Raw genomic sequence first — 18,511 nt, forward strand, 5'->3', positions numbered from 1 at the left:
GAAGGAAGGAAGGAAGGAAGGAAGGAAGGAAGGAAGGAAGGAAGGAAGGAAAGGAAGGAAGGAAAGGAACTCATACTGTAATTTTCTGAGTAGTACAAAATAATGATCAGAGCATATTTTATAAGAGCTTGCCAGAATATGTTTCAAAACCATTCCTTTTCTTCAAGTATTCCCTAAATATGTGTCATTTGGTTTTTTTCTCAAAGTGAATTTTAGCTATGGAATTTAAACCTCAGATATGAAAATTATCCTTCTGTCCAAAATCCTAACATAAATATGGCCAACTTCACCAGAATGACATTCACCCCAAACACCTCTCGTTTACATTAAGTCAACATCCACCGAGGAATGAGATATTATATTGATAAAATAACATTTGCTAAAAATAAAAGAATAATAAGCAACAATCAAATATTAACCAGATCATCAATTTCAATTTCTTTTATTCCTGCTCTTCCCGCCCCAATCCATCTGGATAACCTTCTCTTCTCTAGTCCATGAATTTAAATGACTTCAATTGTTGGGTAAGGGTGAAGAGTTGAGAAAGATACAATGAATAATCCTATAAATAATAATTCTCATTTACATATCATTTTAAAGTTTGCCAAAGCACTCTCCTTGCAACTACCTTTTGAAGATGATTTCTTCCTAGGTAAAATGAAAACTTTGAGAGATTCAGTGGCTTGCCCATGGTCACCTAGTGATCATAAGTGTCAGAAGGCAGATTCAAACACAGGTCCCTCAACTCCATGTAAATCAGGTTGCCTCTCTCATTTTCAGTCAAGGACCAACAAATGTGGGGCATGCAACAGAGTACAATTAGGTAGCTTCAGAAATGGTAAGCTACTGCAGACCAACCAAGACATTGGTCTCTAGCCTCTAGGACAGGTATGCCCTCAGCCCTCTGGTATTTAACATTCTTATCTACAGTTGGTACAAAAAGAGGTACCCGAGGCATGATTATAAAATTCACAGATGTTATAAAACTAATAAATTTGATGGCAAAATCAGCCCCCTTCCACTGAGAAAAACACCTCAACAGGCTAAAAGCATAGGATTAAATCTAACAAAATGGAATTTAATAGAAATAAATGTTGTCTTTCAAATGGGTTCAAAAATTAGACTTTTATCTAGTAGAAAAACTGAAGGTATGGCTGGAGATCAGTTTGTCTGAGAAAGACCAGGGGGTTTTAGTGGACTACAAAGTCAGAATGTGGCATAGAAGTGCTATATTCCTTTAAGTCCATCTGATTTCCAGGCCATTCACTCATTAACAAACATTGTGTGCCATGAACTGGGTTGGAAATGTAAAGACAAAACTGAAAGGTACTGTTCTAAAGGATTTTATATTCCATTTGGCAGAATCAACAAATGCACCAATAAAATAAATAGTAAATTATGTGGTGTGTATGTGTTCATATATATACATACTTACATACATAAAAAAGTAGTTTTGTGGGAAAGAACTATGAGAAAATATGAGGTGATTTCAAGGTACAGAATGGCAAAAGGTGGGAATGGGCAGGTGCCTATAAAGGTAAATGGAAACAACTCCTATGGAAGGGGGGCACTTGTTCTAGGAGCCAACTCTGTCAACTGGTATTTATGAAGTATGTACTAAAAAAGAGACATGCATTGGGCTAAGCACAGGAAATCCCCCCCCCCAAAAAAAACACCACCTAGTGTCCAGGAGCACAGAGTAATACAGGAGACAATATGTAAACAATTCTGAATAATCTATTGGGAGAGTAAATTAGGGAAAGTCTTAGAGGTAAGGGACCATGATTAAGTAGGATTGGGAACAGCTCCTTGCAGAAATGGGAGGCTTTAACTGAAACCTGAGGGAATTCTAGGAAGCTAGGAGGCAGAAAGGAGAGGGAGGATGTTCCAGGCATGGGAGGCAATCAATGAAAATGCCCAGAGTTAGGGAATGGAGAGCTCTGTACAAGGATCATGAGGAGACCATGGTCACTGGTCAAAGAATGCATGGATGTGGGAGTAAAAAGATAGAAAGGGTAGGGAAAGCATCAGACAATAGAGAATTTTACAATGGATCCTTGTAGGTGGTAAAGAGCTGCTGGAACTCATTAGACAGAATGTCTGACATATTTTAGGAAGACAGATTTGGCAGGTGGGCAGAGAATAAATATTCTCGGGGGTGGGGGGTCAAGGAAGGAATACCAAGCAGCAGGCTATTGCAATAGTCCAGCTTGCCCCAGGGTGGGGGCAACATCAGAGAAAAGAATGGGGTACATGGGAAAAAGATTTCGGAGAAAGGTAAAATCAAGACAACTTAGAAACAGATGGGAAATAGCTGTGAAAAAGGGTGAGATGTCAGGGACGTCACCCAAGTTATGAGCTCTGGTGACTAAGAATAATGATATTCTCAACAATAATAGGGAAGTGAAGGAAAAGTTTTGGGGGAAAGAGTTTAGTTTTGGACATGTGGATTTGAAGAGGTCTACTGTATATCCACATTGAGGTGTATAAAAATACAGTTGGAAATGGAAGACTAGGGAGAAAGGCGACAGGCATGGGCTGAACAAGTGACCTAGAGAGTCATCTGCATAGAGATGCTAACTGAAACCACAGAAAACTGATTCACGGAGTGAAATAATATAGACAAAGAATAAAAGAGGACCCAGGACAGAGCCTTGGGGGATACTCATTGTTATCAGTCATGACCTAGATGAAGATCCAGAAAAGAAGGCAGAGAAGGAGCACTTAGATAGGTAGGAGAAGAACCAGGAAAGAGCAGTTTCATATATATAAAATCAACAGTGTCAATGCAGAGAGGTCCAAGAGAATGAAGATTGAGAAAAGGCCATTAGGGTCTGACAATTAAGAAATCATTTGTTAGCTTGGAGAGAGCCATTTTGGTTGAATGGATTAGAAAGCCAAGCTGCAAAGAAATAAAATAATAAAATAAATTTATAATTTATAACTCATAATAAACAAATAAATAAACAAATAAATAAGCAAGCAAGCAAACAAACAAACAAATAAATGGATGATATGGGAAATAAATAAGTGAATGAATGAATGAATAAATGAATGAATGAAGATAAAAATAAGAAAAAATAAAAGAGAAAGAAGTAGTGAGACCTATTATGAATATCCTTCTCAAGAAGTTTAGCCCCCCAAAAGGCAATAGAGACATGGGACAATAGTTACAGATCTAGAGGGGTTTTTGGAGGATGGTAGAGATATAGGAATGTTTGTAGTCAATAGGAAAGCAGATAAGGCACAAATGAATATTAATGAAAGACTAGGGATGATAGAGGGGGAAATCTGCTAAAAAAGACAAAATGGAATGGGAATCTCTTGTGTATTGTTAATAGGCAAATTTACAGATTAAATTTTAGACATTTAAGGCAAGATAGCAACCAGATTTAATCAGGCAAGGCTGGAGAGTTCCAACCATGGAATGGTGAGAAGGGAGTTTTGTTTTGTTTTGTTTTGTTTTTCCTGGAGTATGTAGAGGGGTTTGCCTTGGCAAGGAAAAAAGGCCACTAACCCACATTCAGCTTCTATGTGAATGTGTGTGAAAGAAGGAAAGCCATGGCAAATCAGCATCAGCCCAGGCACACCTGAGAGAAAATTATCTCACAACAGGATCAGTACCATTTCCCTCTACCTACCCACTCTCCCAATCTTGAGCCTCACAAAGATAAGAGGGACACCCACTTGGAAATCATGGACCAGAACCAATATGCAGCTTTAGGTCATAGCAAAGGGAAGAGAGGGAAGAGGATGCCTTAGGTGGGCTGTGTAAGTAAACAGGTAAGAAGAAGAGGAGACATAGTTTCACTGTTTCCCCTTGCTCCAGGACGCTCCCACATGATACACTCAGGCACTTCACAGTTATCTGGTCACACCTATACACCAGAATTATCCAATTCTGGTACAACCTGTATTACATGGGATTTTTGCCAGATAATATTCTGGGTTAGCAACTGTTGGGAGGAAGTGGAAGAGGAGGGACAACAACTTTGGGAACTCTGATATCATCGATTTTGCCTTGACCAACAATGCTGCCATCTCTGCCACACTTAAGGTTTTCTACAAGCCCTCAAGTTCCAGAACATACATGCATCTATTGTTTTAATACATCTATATTTCTATAGAAACCCACTTGCCTCTGTATAACTCAGCAATTCAGCCTAGAGCAAAAACTAGGGATAGGGAATCCAAGACTCTTTGTAAATCAAGTCCAACCATCATTAAAGCCCTACTTTTTTCTTCCAGAAAAAATATGCAAAACCTAAATTTAAATAAGAAAAGTGAAAATAGGCACAAAAATTAATATTTCCTTCCTAAGGGTCTACTCATTAGCACAAACCCATCAAAAACCTTCTTTGGTACCAGAGTAAAAATTTCACACATCTTTTTTCAGCACCTAGATCTATTTTTCCTCTCCTTTCAAAGCTTTACTCCTTCAAGAAGATTCTCATCCTTCCCGTACACCCCATCCTCACCTGCTACCCTAAGCTCCAAAGCCCTTTGATGGCTTCCCATCCTCTTTCTTCCTACTGTCCTGTCTTTCAGTATTCCTTGTTTTGGGTCAGTCAACTCACTTATCCATTCAATATATCTCTAATATACAGCACCCCTTTCACTGGTGATCATGATCTTTTCAGTCCCATTTAAGGGAAGGGACATTAGATGAAACTACTATTGTAGTAAAGACAGGCTCACCAATGATAAGCATTTGTAACAAGATAGAAATATGATGAATGTTTTCTTGTCCTGTTCTCTATATTGAAACTAACTGAAGAGTTAGAAAGCTGAAAACCTAAGACTTCATTTTTAATTTAAAAAAATAAAATAAAATCCCAACAGAAAATTCTGAATTACTCTTTTTATATCTGTAGGTAATGTTCAAGTGTGGTAGAACCTACTTTACTAATTAATGTCTGTACCAGGTTGTTTCTGATGTTTTGTTTTGTTTTTAAGTCATGCCCCATTTATTTTGTAGCAAACAACAATTTGCCTCTACTACAAACAGAAAATAATAAACATCTTACCTAGCTATGTAAACTTTGAAAGGTTTGCCTCCAGAATTAACATGGAAAGGCATGAGAAAAACAGATCTCAATCCCTAACCCTTTCTCCAATATTCCACAGAGTATTGGTAATAATATTTCAAGTAATAGTTTTAAATGAACATTCCGCCCTAATCGTCTATGCTATTACTACATATTTGCTGTTTGAAAGAGGTTTATTTGTTTGTTTAATGTAGAACATTCATCATCTTTCCTTTCTGAAATAGGTAAAAGACCATGCCTGAATTATGAAAATTAGTTTAATAATATAATGATGATTATATAATGATGACTATAATAATAAACCTATACAACTCTCTCACATTGATTCAGTCTTCTCAACATATGAGTAAGATCTATTCTCCAATCCTTCCCTTCTAGTATTGAGAAAACAGAATTCTCTCTCCTCTCCCTCTCTCTCCCTCTCCCTCTCCCTTTTCCTCTCCCTCTCTCTCTCCCTCTCCCCCCTCTCTCTTACACACACACACACACACACACACACACACACACACACACAATCTTTCTGCTTATTTTCTGGTATTCTTTCCTTTCTACCTCTTCATCACCTTTAACCTTTTTCCTCTCCATAGATCTTTTCCCTCCTATCTTCAAACATGCTCAAACCTTTCCTAAAAAACAAACAAACAAAACAAAAGCCCATTATCCCAACAACTATCCAAACTTTCCTTCCTTTTATTATCAAATTTAATATGTGATCTAATCACTACTTTCACTTTCCACCCACCTACTACCTCCTTAAACACCTCCAATCTGGCTTACAACCCCACCACTCGAATGAGCCCTATGAGGTTTGTAATGCCTCTCCTGCTAGATCTAATGATCCTTTCTCGTCCTCTTCTTTGATCAATAAATAAGCATTTATTAAATGGGTTCTTTGTGGCAGGAGTTATAAAGAGAAAAGATGATGTGATCTCTGCTCTCAAGGAGTTTACATTCTATGGCGAGATGTGTATAGACAGGGCATCTCAAAAGTCTTAGAAAAGCTTTAATAACTTAATAGTTTAAAGCCAAACTAACATTCCCTAATCACTCTGTATGTCAACAAAAGGGATAGGGGCTAGACCAATGATTCCAATGGTATATTCAACTGATATCTACCAATGCAAGTCAACATTCTCTGTAACTTGCAGTTTGGGAGAACTCCCTTGGGTACTGGGAGGGGGTCTAGTCCGGAGGTATCAGAGGCAGAACTGAAAGCCAGCTCTCTAGCCACAATGTCAGTGAGTGCCACAGCAGGGCTAATATGGAAATGTTTTGTACCTGTTTAACTAATATACTGGTCAATGGAGGGGAGAAGGGCTGGAGGGAGGGAAAGAACTTGGACTTGAAATTTTTTTTTAATGAATGTTAAAGTAAAATTTTTTTTTAAAAATAAAAAGTGGCTCAATGGATTGAGAGCCAGGCCCAGAGACTCCTAGGAGGTCCTGGGTTCAAATCTGACCTCAGACACATCCTAGCTGTGTGACCCTGGGCAAGTCACTTAACCCCCATTGCCTAGCCCTCACCACTTCTTCTGTCTTGGTAACTAATACACAATATTGATTCTAAGATAGAAGGTAAGAGTTTAAGAAATAAAAAAAAGGAAAATCTCCTTTTTGCCTTCTAAGTTCCTTAACTATTTCCCCCGACCCTTTTGGGCTAGATGATCCCTAAGGTGCCTTTTGGATTCATACAATGACTCTCAGGGAGAATACATTCAGGTGTTCCTAAACGAAAACACAGGCATGAAAAGTTTTTTTTTAAACCCTTTCCTTCCATCTTAGAATCAATAGTTCTAGTGCAGAAGAGCAATAAGAACTAGGCACATAGTTAAGAAAATCAGGTTGAAAATATCCGAGGCCATTGATCAATGATACATGTAAAACCCAGTGGAATTGTGTGTCAGCTAAGGGGGTTAGTTAGGAGGGTTTGGGGTAGAGGGAAAGAACATGAAACATGTAACTAGGGGAAAATATTCAAAATTAAAAAAAATATATCTGAGGCCAAATTAGAACCCAGGACCCCTATCTGTATCACAATCAATTGAGCACCTCACTGCCTCTGCTTTATTTTTTTTTTTTAGTAAATTATTTCACAATAAAACTTCAGAAACAGGCAACTCACTAGGCTAAGATAAATCTAAAAACATAAGAATGGCTTCATACTTCACAGGGAGTTGTTAGGGTAGGTTTTCTTCAGTTTTTTGAACTTCATCTGTATCTAGTAAAGCAATGTTTCTTAGAGATCCATTCATTCTGGAAATAGGTATCGCGACGACCCCTTGTCAAAAGTAAAATACTAAATTCTCATCTAAAATACAAAGCTGATTTTTAAAGGTTACTCTATCATTTTTGTTTCACCAAAGGAAAAAAGAATGGCAGTTGTTATCTTACTGTAAAATCCTTCTCTAAGGCCCAACATGAGAGGCATTTAATAACTACCTATTAAATGGAAACTGTTTTGTTGACTCATGGACGTCTTCTTGGGTTTAAATCTCAAATTCTTCTTTTTTCTTCTTCTGATGCTTCTTCAGGTACAATGACTTAAATGTAAAGACCTTATTTTCATCTATGGCAAAAATTAATGAACCCCACTGAGGTTCAAAATTCTACAGGGATGACTAACCACGTAGCACATTACTAATTGTCACGTTCAATTCCTTTACACAAATGCCTCTTCGTAAGTTTTTTGGTACAGATAACTCTGATGATGTTTCCCTTAGTCCCAGAGTACATGACCTCATTCCTATAAAAGCCACAATGGTTTCATAAATCTTAAAGGATACCCCTACATCTAAACTTCTCCTTTCCATTCAGAGATCCAGGGCGGGGAGAAGGAAAGAGAAAAAGAGTTTGCTTCCTTTGTTCTGGGTACAAAGACATTTTCTGGCGCTTCAAGGATAGTCACGTCACGGCTCCGGTTACAAGTGGGAATAGCTGATGTTGAATCTGAAGGCTCAGTTCTCAAGAGAGGAGAAAAGCACATGAGCAAGCCCTACGCTCCTCACTAACAACATTTCTGGCCTGTGGCCATACATGCACTTGAATTTAGTTCAGACTGGACCTAAATTCAACAAGATCCCCAAAGAAGAAAAGCGAACTCGTTCTGGGATTCTAAAGAGAGGAAGAGAACTCCAAAAAGGGGAATCGTCCCTTTTCCTGCTCGCAGAAAATATCATCCACATTGAGTTTTTAGAAAGGCATCATTTTACAGACTGTGAATAATTCCTTAGCAGTCTCCCTATCCAGGCAGGGATTAAGAAATGTTATCTGTAGGAAAGCACATGGTGTCTAAGATAGCCAATCTGGCAGCTGCCTGGCCAATTGGACTCACTGATTAAACAGAAGAGGTTAAGGACAGTATAACTTTATTTAGAAGAGTTCCAACATGGAACGCAGAGATTTCAACATTGAAACCAGGCGTTTTTAATATTCACTTAAATGTTTAAAGTTTTCTACTTTCTTCCTGGTTCATATACATAAAAGGGTTGGAAGGTAGAATATTCATAAATACCCATATAGACAATTCCAGATACTTTAATAATAGAGACATGGCTGTGTCTCTACTGGTTGGGAGTTAGAAAAATGAGAAAAGAAAAACGATGCTCTCTCAGTGGGGGTGAGGGACCCTGGCTCTCCTACCCCCCAGCTCCTTCCAGTGCTGCTCCTCTCTCATCTTCTAAATCCACTTCCCCCCACTCCCAACCACCACCTAGCACTATTCTTCCCTCTTCCTTCCTAGGTTCCACTCAAGTATCCTCACTCTCTTCCCTGTTCTCCACCTCCACTCTTCCTTACTCCATCCCCAACTCCTGTGATCTTGGGGCACCCATGTCAACCCTCTACAATGAGCACTTTTGCTGGTAGCAGGGGATTCCAAATTTGCTTGAATAGTCGTTATATCCAGGAGATAAATTGTATTCACATGTACTTCTAAAATAGAGAATCTCATTTTTCAACGAGAATTTTTTAAAATAGTTATACTAAAATATTAATAATATGCTAATAGGTCTTGATCAATGACACATGTAAAACCCATTGGAATTGTGCTTTGGTTATGGGGGAGGGGAGAGAGAGAAAGAACATGAATCATGTAACCATGGGAAAACACCCTAAATTAATTAATTAATTAAAAGCGCTCAGCCCAAGAATGAATGAATTAATTAATTGATTAATTGATTAATTAATTGATGAATAAGAAAGCAAACACGCATACTAATTAATTAATTAAATGGGTGGGTGGGTGGTGGGCAAATAAATATATAAATAGATGGATGAGTGAATGAATTAATAAATGAATAAATGATGAATGGTTATAGGAGGCAATTTAGTATAGGGGACAGAGCATTGAATTTAAGAGTAAAGAAGACCTGAATTATAATTATTCCATTAGTTAACCCTGGGCAAATCACTTTAATCCTTATGAGCCAATTTCCTCAAATGAGAGAATTTCATTCTTAATCTTTAAGGAACTTTTCAGTTCTAAATCTAAGACTCCAGGAGGTTAAGTTTTAATCAACAGTACCATATTCCAATAGGCTAGACTACAGATCTAATCATCAATGTTATTTTTTACAGATAATATATTAACATATACAACAATTATTATTTTTTAAGATTTCTAGTTTATAAAATTCATCCTATGGATGAATTATTTTATTTTGACCCTCACAATAGCTGTTACAATAATTATGAATTTCTCCTTTTTTACAAATGGGGAAACTAAATAGACCAAATAGGCTAGTCTATAAACTTAATCACCACTTACAGCACTTCTTAGCATGGAAAAATGTGTTACAAGTGTCAAATCAATTTACAGATGGCCTTTTTTTAATAGTTCTTTTTATAAACTAAAGTTGGCCTGTATAGAAATTAACAAGTGAATTCTTAAGATTCAGATCAAAAGAACAAAGAATGCTATTAATAAATCTACTATGTGCAATGGCTTTATTTAATGTCAGCTAAATATACTTGCAGAAATTTACAGCCGGGGGAGAGAAAAAAGTACCAATAAAACAATTTTCAATGTATCATATTAAATCCATGTGGAGAGTTTCTCATCCTTACTCATGTTGGTTCTATTTAAAGATTTAGAAAATGTTTAAAAATCTAAATTCACTTTACATAGATTGCTTTAGTGAGAGCTTGATCCTTTGCTATAAAAGCCTCCTTTCTCCAAGTCAGCTGGCTCAACTTTTTTAAATGGGGAAGGAAGGGCTGATTGCAAACAAAAGCATTACTCTAGATGACAGTTACTTTTTTTTTATCCCTGTTGGAAGACAGCAAAGGAAGAGTGGGGTGGGAGGATAGCTAAAGCTTCAACAAATGCACACATACTCATTCACCAGCACACCCACTCAAAAGTGTATAAAGATAACCAGTTCTCTGTAACTACTTCAGGAAAATCTTCCTTATGACAATCAGATAGTCCAGGAATGTATTCCTTTTAAAAGACATTGAAATTACATTAATAGCTTTCTCTGAAATGGACATTATTGTTGTGTTTTTAAAAAAAAACAACACTGAAAATACATTCTTACCATTCTGATTGGACTCTGTTGACTCTGACACTTTTCTCAATGGTATTATAACGGCATCTCCTGGCACTCGGGGACTCTCCACGTACTTGGGCTTCCTGATTGGTCCTGCAGTGAAAAAGATCCATGGGTGTCTAATTTTTTCCAGATGTAAAGAAAGCTTCTGAATGTACAGTATGTGTCCCTCACCAAGTTCCAAATAAGTCTAAAGGAAATGCTATTCTCCCCCACCCCCCACCCCACCAGACACCCACAACCCACCCCACCCACAAGCAACCACTTCAGTCGGAATCAGGGAATGTCCAGTCAGGCTGCCAGAGAAGAAACCACATTAGTCCAGTTTGGGAATGTAAACTCTGGCGGTAAACAAAAGCCGATAATTTTCTGCGTGACATTCCTAAAGCTGCCTTCAGTGCATGTAAAGTGGGTGATTTTGACATGTTCAAATCTGGACAGTTCATAGTGAGGGCTCCTTTATTCAGAACATTTCCCCCCCTGAATGAAGATTATTTGGCTGCTTGGTATCTATGAAGCAGGAGATTGCAAGAAGACACTTTGTAACATTAACACACCCCAAATACTTCAGTACACAGCAGCCGTGTTTTATCTCTGGGCATTTTATCCCACTGGTGACGCAAAGCCTAATTGTGAGGGGTAGGAGAAAAGTGATTTTCTTGGAAGTTAACTACATTTGCCCTGGGCCGGGGGGTGGGGGGGTGGGAGAGAGCCACTCTCCCTGCTTCTGATTCTATATGGACTCATTACCTTTCCTTTACACACACCCCTCCATTTTTTATGAAAAATCAAAATATTTAAAGATCCAATATTCTGTCTCTTTCAAGTCACAAGGATTACTAATTACTTAAAAACAAACAAAAACAGTGGCAATAAGAATTTCAGAAAAGGTACAACTATATTACTAACAGCAAAAAGAAACATTTTAAATGAACAGAAAGAACAACCAAGTGTAATACAGAAAACACTAAGACTTTAACTTAAGGAAAAATCATTTGAGGGCTACTAACTAGCAATGTAACCTCAAACAAGTTATTCTAAATTCTCTGAATCTCAGTAGAATCCATCTATAGAATTAATGGGTGACTTTTGAGGTCTCATCTATCTTTAATATTCTATTAGTCTGAGAATTTTGAAACTCCCCTAAAAAGTGATTTAACAGTGAGTGATACTGCCATCTAAAGGTTTACTACAAAAAAACTTTCTATGTTTTTATTATAAAATAAATCCATTAATCCATGTATTTAGGTATCTATTTTTAAATTGACTAATAATGAAGAAATAGATTTTTAAAATAATTCCCTTAAAATTTGATTAATATTTTTTAAAAATCTGAGGCCACATCAAAGAAAATCACATTAAGCCTCTTTGTAACAGTGACTTAAAAATTGGAGGATCCCAGATCCAATTTCAGTTTTTATACTGTTTTGTTTTTTAAATACTTTCTATCAATTCTAATACAGAAAGTAAGGTATTGGGGGGGAGGGAGTGCTTTTTCATGAGGAAAGGGAAAAGGAAGAAGATAACAGAGTTACTCTTATGGAAGCATACCTACACCAGGTAGGAACAAACAAGTATACTTTTTGGTTTCTATCACTAATCACTGTGGGGAAACTCATCTTTGCCAACCTCAACTGCTCAAAGGAAGTGGGAGGAAATTCTGCCTAAAGAGGTTCATGATCCTTAGATCTCTCCCAACAGCCTCATTTAAATAACCATTGAACAACAACAATTTTCTACCCAACCCAAATCTAAGTGTTATAATAGAGTCACAGGGAAAAAAAAAAGTCTGAGAGTTTTCTAATATCAAACTCTTTTTAAAAAGGTAGTATATTTAGATTTAAAATACAACAGCTATGGAAGGTGGCAGGTTACTGCTACTGTTCTTGAATTTATCCCAATCCACCTCTTTTGGGCCCACTCCATTGAGGGGGAGGCAATTGAGGGGTTTAAAACGTGGAAAAATCAGTCTTTGCTGCTATTGTGGGGTAGGGGTTAAAGGGAGAGACTGAGGGGAGGGGGGAGAAGGAGAAAGTTTTTATTATATAAAACCTTCCAGATGCCGACTCTTCCATTACCCCAAAGTGTAGTACATCTGGGTCCAAAATGGTGCCAGAAGGCAGGACAGGGCATAGAAAGCTTCCCACCCAACTTTCTGCTATTCATTGGCACCTGAACTACCCCAAGGGTAGGAATGTCAGAAGACAGACTAATATTAGTAAGCAAATATAAATATCTTCCACTCAAATTGGTCTTTTTATTTAAGCCAAACCTCACACACAGCTTTGCCAAAAATACTATTAAAATGGAATCAATTCATAAAAATCTTTGGGACTTTGTTCTGTTTTCCTTTCTCTGCTTTTCTTTAAATATTTGAGCAGATGCTAAAGTAAGTAGATTGCAACAATATTTTAACATACTTTGCGCATTGTGAATAAAGATAGCTTATAGTACATTACACAATCAAATATTTTTTAGTTATTTTAAGATGGTAACAAACAAGACCTCATAAAAACTGCAAACCAATAACTACCACATAAAAAAATGCTCTAAATCATTAAGAGCATTAATAATCATTAAGATTATTAAAATAAATCATAAGAGAAGTGCAAATAAAAAGAATCTTGAGATTCTGACTCAAACTCTGCAAACTAGCAAAGATGACAAAAGAGGGGAATAGTTAATGTTGAAATTGTGGGAAGATAGGGACACTGGTACATTGTTGTTGGAGTTGTCAATCAACGTAACCATTCTGGGAGGCAATTTGGAATTATGCAAATAAAATGCTTAATGTGATCATGCTCCGTAACCCAAAGGTTAAACTTATGCCCCTAAAAAAGGCCATTAAAAAAAGAAAGTATTCATATAACACCAAAATATTTAGCAGCATTTTTTGTGGTAACAATGAATTGGAAGCAAGGTAGATAGATAACTGACTAGAGAAAAGCTAAAAAACTGTGACACATGAATCTAACAGAACATTATTACTATGTTGTAAGGTAAAAAATGTAAAGAATCCTGAGAATCATGAAAAGATCTAAACGAGTTGAGGCAGAGTAAAGTAATTAAGCAAAGCAAAAAAATATATACAAGTAAATTATAAGAGAATATAAATGGAAAGAACCACAAAATCAATTAAAAGTGAATATTGTAAAGAAAAAGTATTACCCCCCCCCAAAGAAGGATAAGAGAAGATAGGCCTACCCCAACTCCTTTAAAAAACGGGAGAGATCAATAGCTATGAAATATTGACTCATACATCTTTTCAAAGGATCCATTTGATTTGCTAAATCTTCTGTCTCTTCCTCTTTTTTTTTTGTCCCTTTTACAAATATTATTTGTAATTTGTAATTTGCTATGGCTCAGGTCTAGAGTCAGGAGGTCCTAGGTTCAAATCTAGCCTCAGACACTTCCTAGCTGTGTGGCCCTGGACAAGTCACTTAACTCCAATTGTCTAGCTCCTATCATTCTTCTGCCTTAGAATCAATACTTTCTATCAATTCTAATACAGAAAGTAAGGGCTTTTTTTTTTTTTAAATGATTAATGATTTGTCATAGGGGACGGCTATAGAGAAAGGGAAGGCAAAAGGAGAAATTCTAGTGATGTAAAAAAACAAAATATCAAGAAAATTATTTTTAAAAATCATTCTGAGTCCTTATATTATTCAGCAGAGGCACTGAGGGAAAATTGTCAAAATATATGGAAAAGAATCACCTCTGACTGACAAGCCTGTATGGACAGGCTGGGCTCTACACCAATGAAAGGCTGGACTTCATCATATCAATGAAACATATTCATTCACAGTCATATTTAACTGGAAAAGGAATATTATTTGTTTTTTTTACTATATATTTAATTAACTAAACTTGTCTAATTTAACCTAACAAGTGCTAACTAATCTAGGGCTTATGCTCACTGTTCTGAGCCCATTTTCTTATGAGAAAAAAATGAAGTTAAAACATTTGTACTACCAAACTCCTCACAGGGTTGTGAATAAACTGTTTTGTAAACTGCAAAGCACAATAAATAAATGTGATCTATTTTTTCCCTCCAGTATGCAGCCCAGAATAGTGCTCTTTGTAGACATTTAATAAATGTTCGCTGAACTGGATGACTGAGACATTTCATATTCATGGGCTCTACTGCTAGAAAGGGCCTTTGTAGTCCTCTAAGCTCCTCATTTAACAGAGCCAGGATTAGAGCAGGGGATTGCCGACTCCATTCAGAGCTCTTGACACTGTATCATGCTCCCTATGTTTTCTTAAACCAAGGTGTCAAACACACAACATCTACAACACTCTCAAGTGCACCCAAACCAGACTGAAAAGTAATCCTGAAACATTTTAAAAAAATAAATTAAAAGACAACGAAGGCCAGGTAATATTAATAATGTGATTTTCTAAATCAATATGCGATCTCCAGGAGCTTATGGAATGTTTAGTGGCCTCTGCTGCTTCTTCCCACCCACCCCCACCCCAACTCTTTCTATCTTTACTCTAAGATAGAAGGGCAAAAGGTGACAATGGGATTTAAGTGGCTTTCCTCCAGGGTCACACAGCTAGGCAGTGTCTTGAGCCAGATTTGAGCCCGGATCGTTCTGACTCAAGACCTGGCATTCTATCCATTGTGTCATCTAGCTGCCCTAAGTTCCCATTTCTTTTTGAGTTTGACAACAATCAATTTTGACATCAAAGATGTCAATGAAATCCTTAGACCACTAAAATTTAACTTTGGGCAAGTCACTTGATTTCTCTGCACCTCCATTTACAAATCTATAAAAATAAGAGAGCTACTTTTTGTGATGACAAAGAACTGGAAAGTAAAGGGATGTCCCTCCATTGGGGAATGGCTGAATGAACTGTGGTATATGATGGTGATGGAATACTATTGTTCTAGAAGGAATGATGAACTGGGTGATTTCAGAAAGAGCTGGAAAGACCTATGTTATAATTAAGGGAGGTCACTTGTATCTATTTGAGGTGGCAGAAATGATGTACAGAGAGGAATAAGATGACACTTCTTTGTAACAGTTGCCCAGGCAGGATCCTTCAGGCCTAAGAGGTATATCCCTTCAGGACCCACCTGGGGTTAATTGATATATTGATATGGGCTTCTGACTGCGTTGTCTCCCTCCCAAAACAAGCTTTGAAACTGATTTAGGAAGGTACTTTAAACTTTATATTAAACAAGAAGGATAAGGGTAAAGGACTGAGGTTTAGGAGATCCTACTTTAATTTGTTACTAATGAAACTCCCAACTGCTGGGAATGAAGAAATAATGTTAGCTTCCTTCTCGTTCAGCCTGGCCAGGACTAAACCAGAGTAGGTAAACTGCTGGGAAATCTTCAGCTTCTTCTTCTGTAGATCTTAAGCAGTTGAGATATATCCACCCTTTTATCCACCCTCTTCTTCGTCTCCTGCCCACTTCCCGGATCCCTCCTGGGCCCTGGGAAGCCTAGATAGCTAGATGATGAAACTCCTAATATCTAGGGGCAGTAGACACCGAGGTGGTGGTCAGGTACAGGTTGATAATGGTATATCAAGGACAGGAAGAGCTTGCAGAGAGATGTTTGCACCCTCTCACTCCAAGACCCGGATCCACGGATCTCTAGGCTCAGGACAGGTACCAAGACCCAGAACTTCTCTCCTCAGGGTTCTCAACTGCCCCCTTCTGCCTTTCGCATGCCTCCCTGGGAACATTCCATCCAACTGACTTATCTGTCAATCATTGAATGAACTTCAAGCTCCCAGAGATTCAATATAACACCTACAAGAACTGAGACAGAGTGAAATAAGAAGAACCAGAAGAACATTATACTCTGTAACTGCAATATTTTGAGATGATCAAATGTAACTGGCTTTGCTACTAATAGCAATACCATGATTCAGGACAATTCTGAGGGATTTATGAGAAAGAATGCTTTCCTCTCCAGAGAAAGAATTGTTGGAGAAGGAATGCAGATGAAAACTTATGATTTATCACTTGTTTATTTGGGTATATGATTTGGGGTTTGGGTTTCATAAGATTATTATGTTTTGCCTGATAATACATGTATAACCCAGATTGAATTGTTTGTCAACTCCAGGAGGGGGAGGAAAGAAGGGAGAGAAAACAATCCAGATCATATAACATCAGAAAACTTATATGGAAATTTGTTATTAAAATAAAAATAACCACAAAAAATAAAATGAGGGAGCTAAATAGCCTCAAATGAACCTTTCAGGACAAAATCTGTGGGCCTATATTATCTGAACAGAGCTTTAAAAATAGTTGCCAAGTCACTGCCAGGACCTACATAACTGGCTTTGGCTAATAAATTGTATCTTTGCTTTTATAACAGAAAGGAGGTAGTAGGTATAGAAATCTTTTATTACCACCCCTAGGCTCTTTGAGAGAAAGGTTCCCTCACAGAGGACACTCCCTGAGATAGATAGGAATTTCCTGTTATGCAGCCTTTCTTTCAAGTTGAACTGAGTAAGTAAGACATACTCTCAGCCTCTGTCTTATTCCTTCTCTATACTCCTCCAGGAATATATGAAAGCTTAGCCTATGTCTGCATGTCTGTCTGTCTGCCTGTCTGTCTGTCTGTATCTCTCTCTTTTACATCAATGTCTCAATGCCCCTACTCAAAACCATCCCTGATAACAAATGAGTAGTCATGCAAAACAAATGAACAAATTGACTATCAGCCTCTTGAGGACAGCAACTGGCATAGCAGCTTGAATCTGTGTCCCTTCAGCTTAGCAGAGTATGTGGCCCATAACAGCACATAACCAATTCTTTTTCAAACATTCATTCATTCATTCATTCATATATGAAAATACGCACTTCGTTCTGTACCTATGGTTGTGATCAGCTCTCTCCAGAACACCAGATCCCTACAATTCTTCCTCTTTTCCCACAGGGAGGAAATGGGAATTTCTGTAGTGACAACGAGTTATGATACTCAGATATGTGAGCTGGTTTACATCAAATGCGTACGTTTGCCCCCCACACACACTCCATCTCTGAAAACCAGTCACCTCTGCATGAAATGTAGCATATTTCTGCAAACTAAGCAACCATAGGTAAAATATGGTAAAGCCAGTAAGAGAACAGAAGAATCAAGGAATCCTAGAGTTGAAAGGAATCTTCCCAAATTAATAAGAATGTAATATATGAGCCCCTGCAAAGTATATTAAGATATGGTCAGTAGTCCTATTTCATTCATCAATTCATTCATTCATTAGTTTGTTTTTAAGAGCCTGATGGCCAGACTGGAAATCATAGGGAATATCAACAGCTCAGTCCTACCACAGGTCAGCACATGAACAGGTCAGCTCCATTTCTGTGTGCTGGTCCGCCCCTCCTTAAGCAGGCTGTTGGGGAGACAGTAGGGGGTTATGGCTCACCATATTTATTCCAGACTTAGGACCCATGATTGCACTAATCAAATACAGTTCAGAATTCTAGAGCTTAGGGGATCTTCTGGCCTGGCCTCTTAGGCAGCTAGACCTAGAAAGAGGGCAATATTCGTATTTTAAAGTGAATAAAGTGATGAAGAATCTTGGATATCCCCGGGAAATACCAGACCAATACATTTCTCCTTCCCTGACCAGCACTCCCCTCACATCATGTGCCCATTCCTATTCAACTGAAGCAAGGTTAATAAATACCCAGAGAAAAGGAAAAAGAGCAACTCCATGGAAACTAAGCCCAGTATTTAATGCCTTATCTGTGCTTTTAATTTACCAGATATCCCATCTGCAAACAGTAATCTCTTGTTCATACTTTAGTCCTTTTATGTAAAGTTGCTATACTTCAAACACTGTAAAAGTCTGTAATATATAATTAATAAAAATTATACATTTTATTTGGTTTCAAGGACATCAGACAATGCTCCCCTGGACAGCCAGTTTCTTTCTTGTTTGTTTC

At 37.6% G+C, this 18,511-nt stretch overlaps 1 protein-coding gene across 1 annotated transcript in view; it reads right to left on the reverse strand.

Annotated features, from left to right (window-relative positions):
* The window catches only part of TANC1 (tetratricopeptide repeat, ankyrin repeat and coiled-coil containing 1), a 136,117-nt gene that overhangs the window by 105,089 nt on the left and 12,517 nt on the right, over nt 1–18,511 (reverse strand). Inside the window, exon 2 of the mRNA XM_044669111.1 lies at nt 10,585–10,689. Within this exon, the coding sequence (XP_044525046.1) occupies nt 10,585–10,689 (105 nt within the window). The remainder of the gene's footprint in view (nt 1–10,584; nt 10,690–18,511) is intronic.

Source organism: Gracilinanus agilis, chromosome 3 (assembly GCF_016433145.1).
Source record: "Gracilinanus agilis isolate LMUSP501 chromosome 3, AgileGrace, whole genome shotgun sequence".
NCBI lineage: Eukaryota > Metazoa > Chordata > Mammalia > Didelphimorphia > Didelphidae > Gracilinanus > Gracilinanus agilis.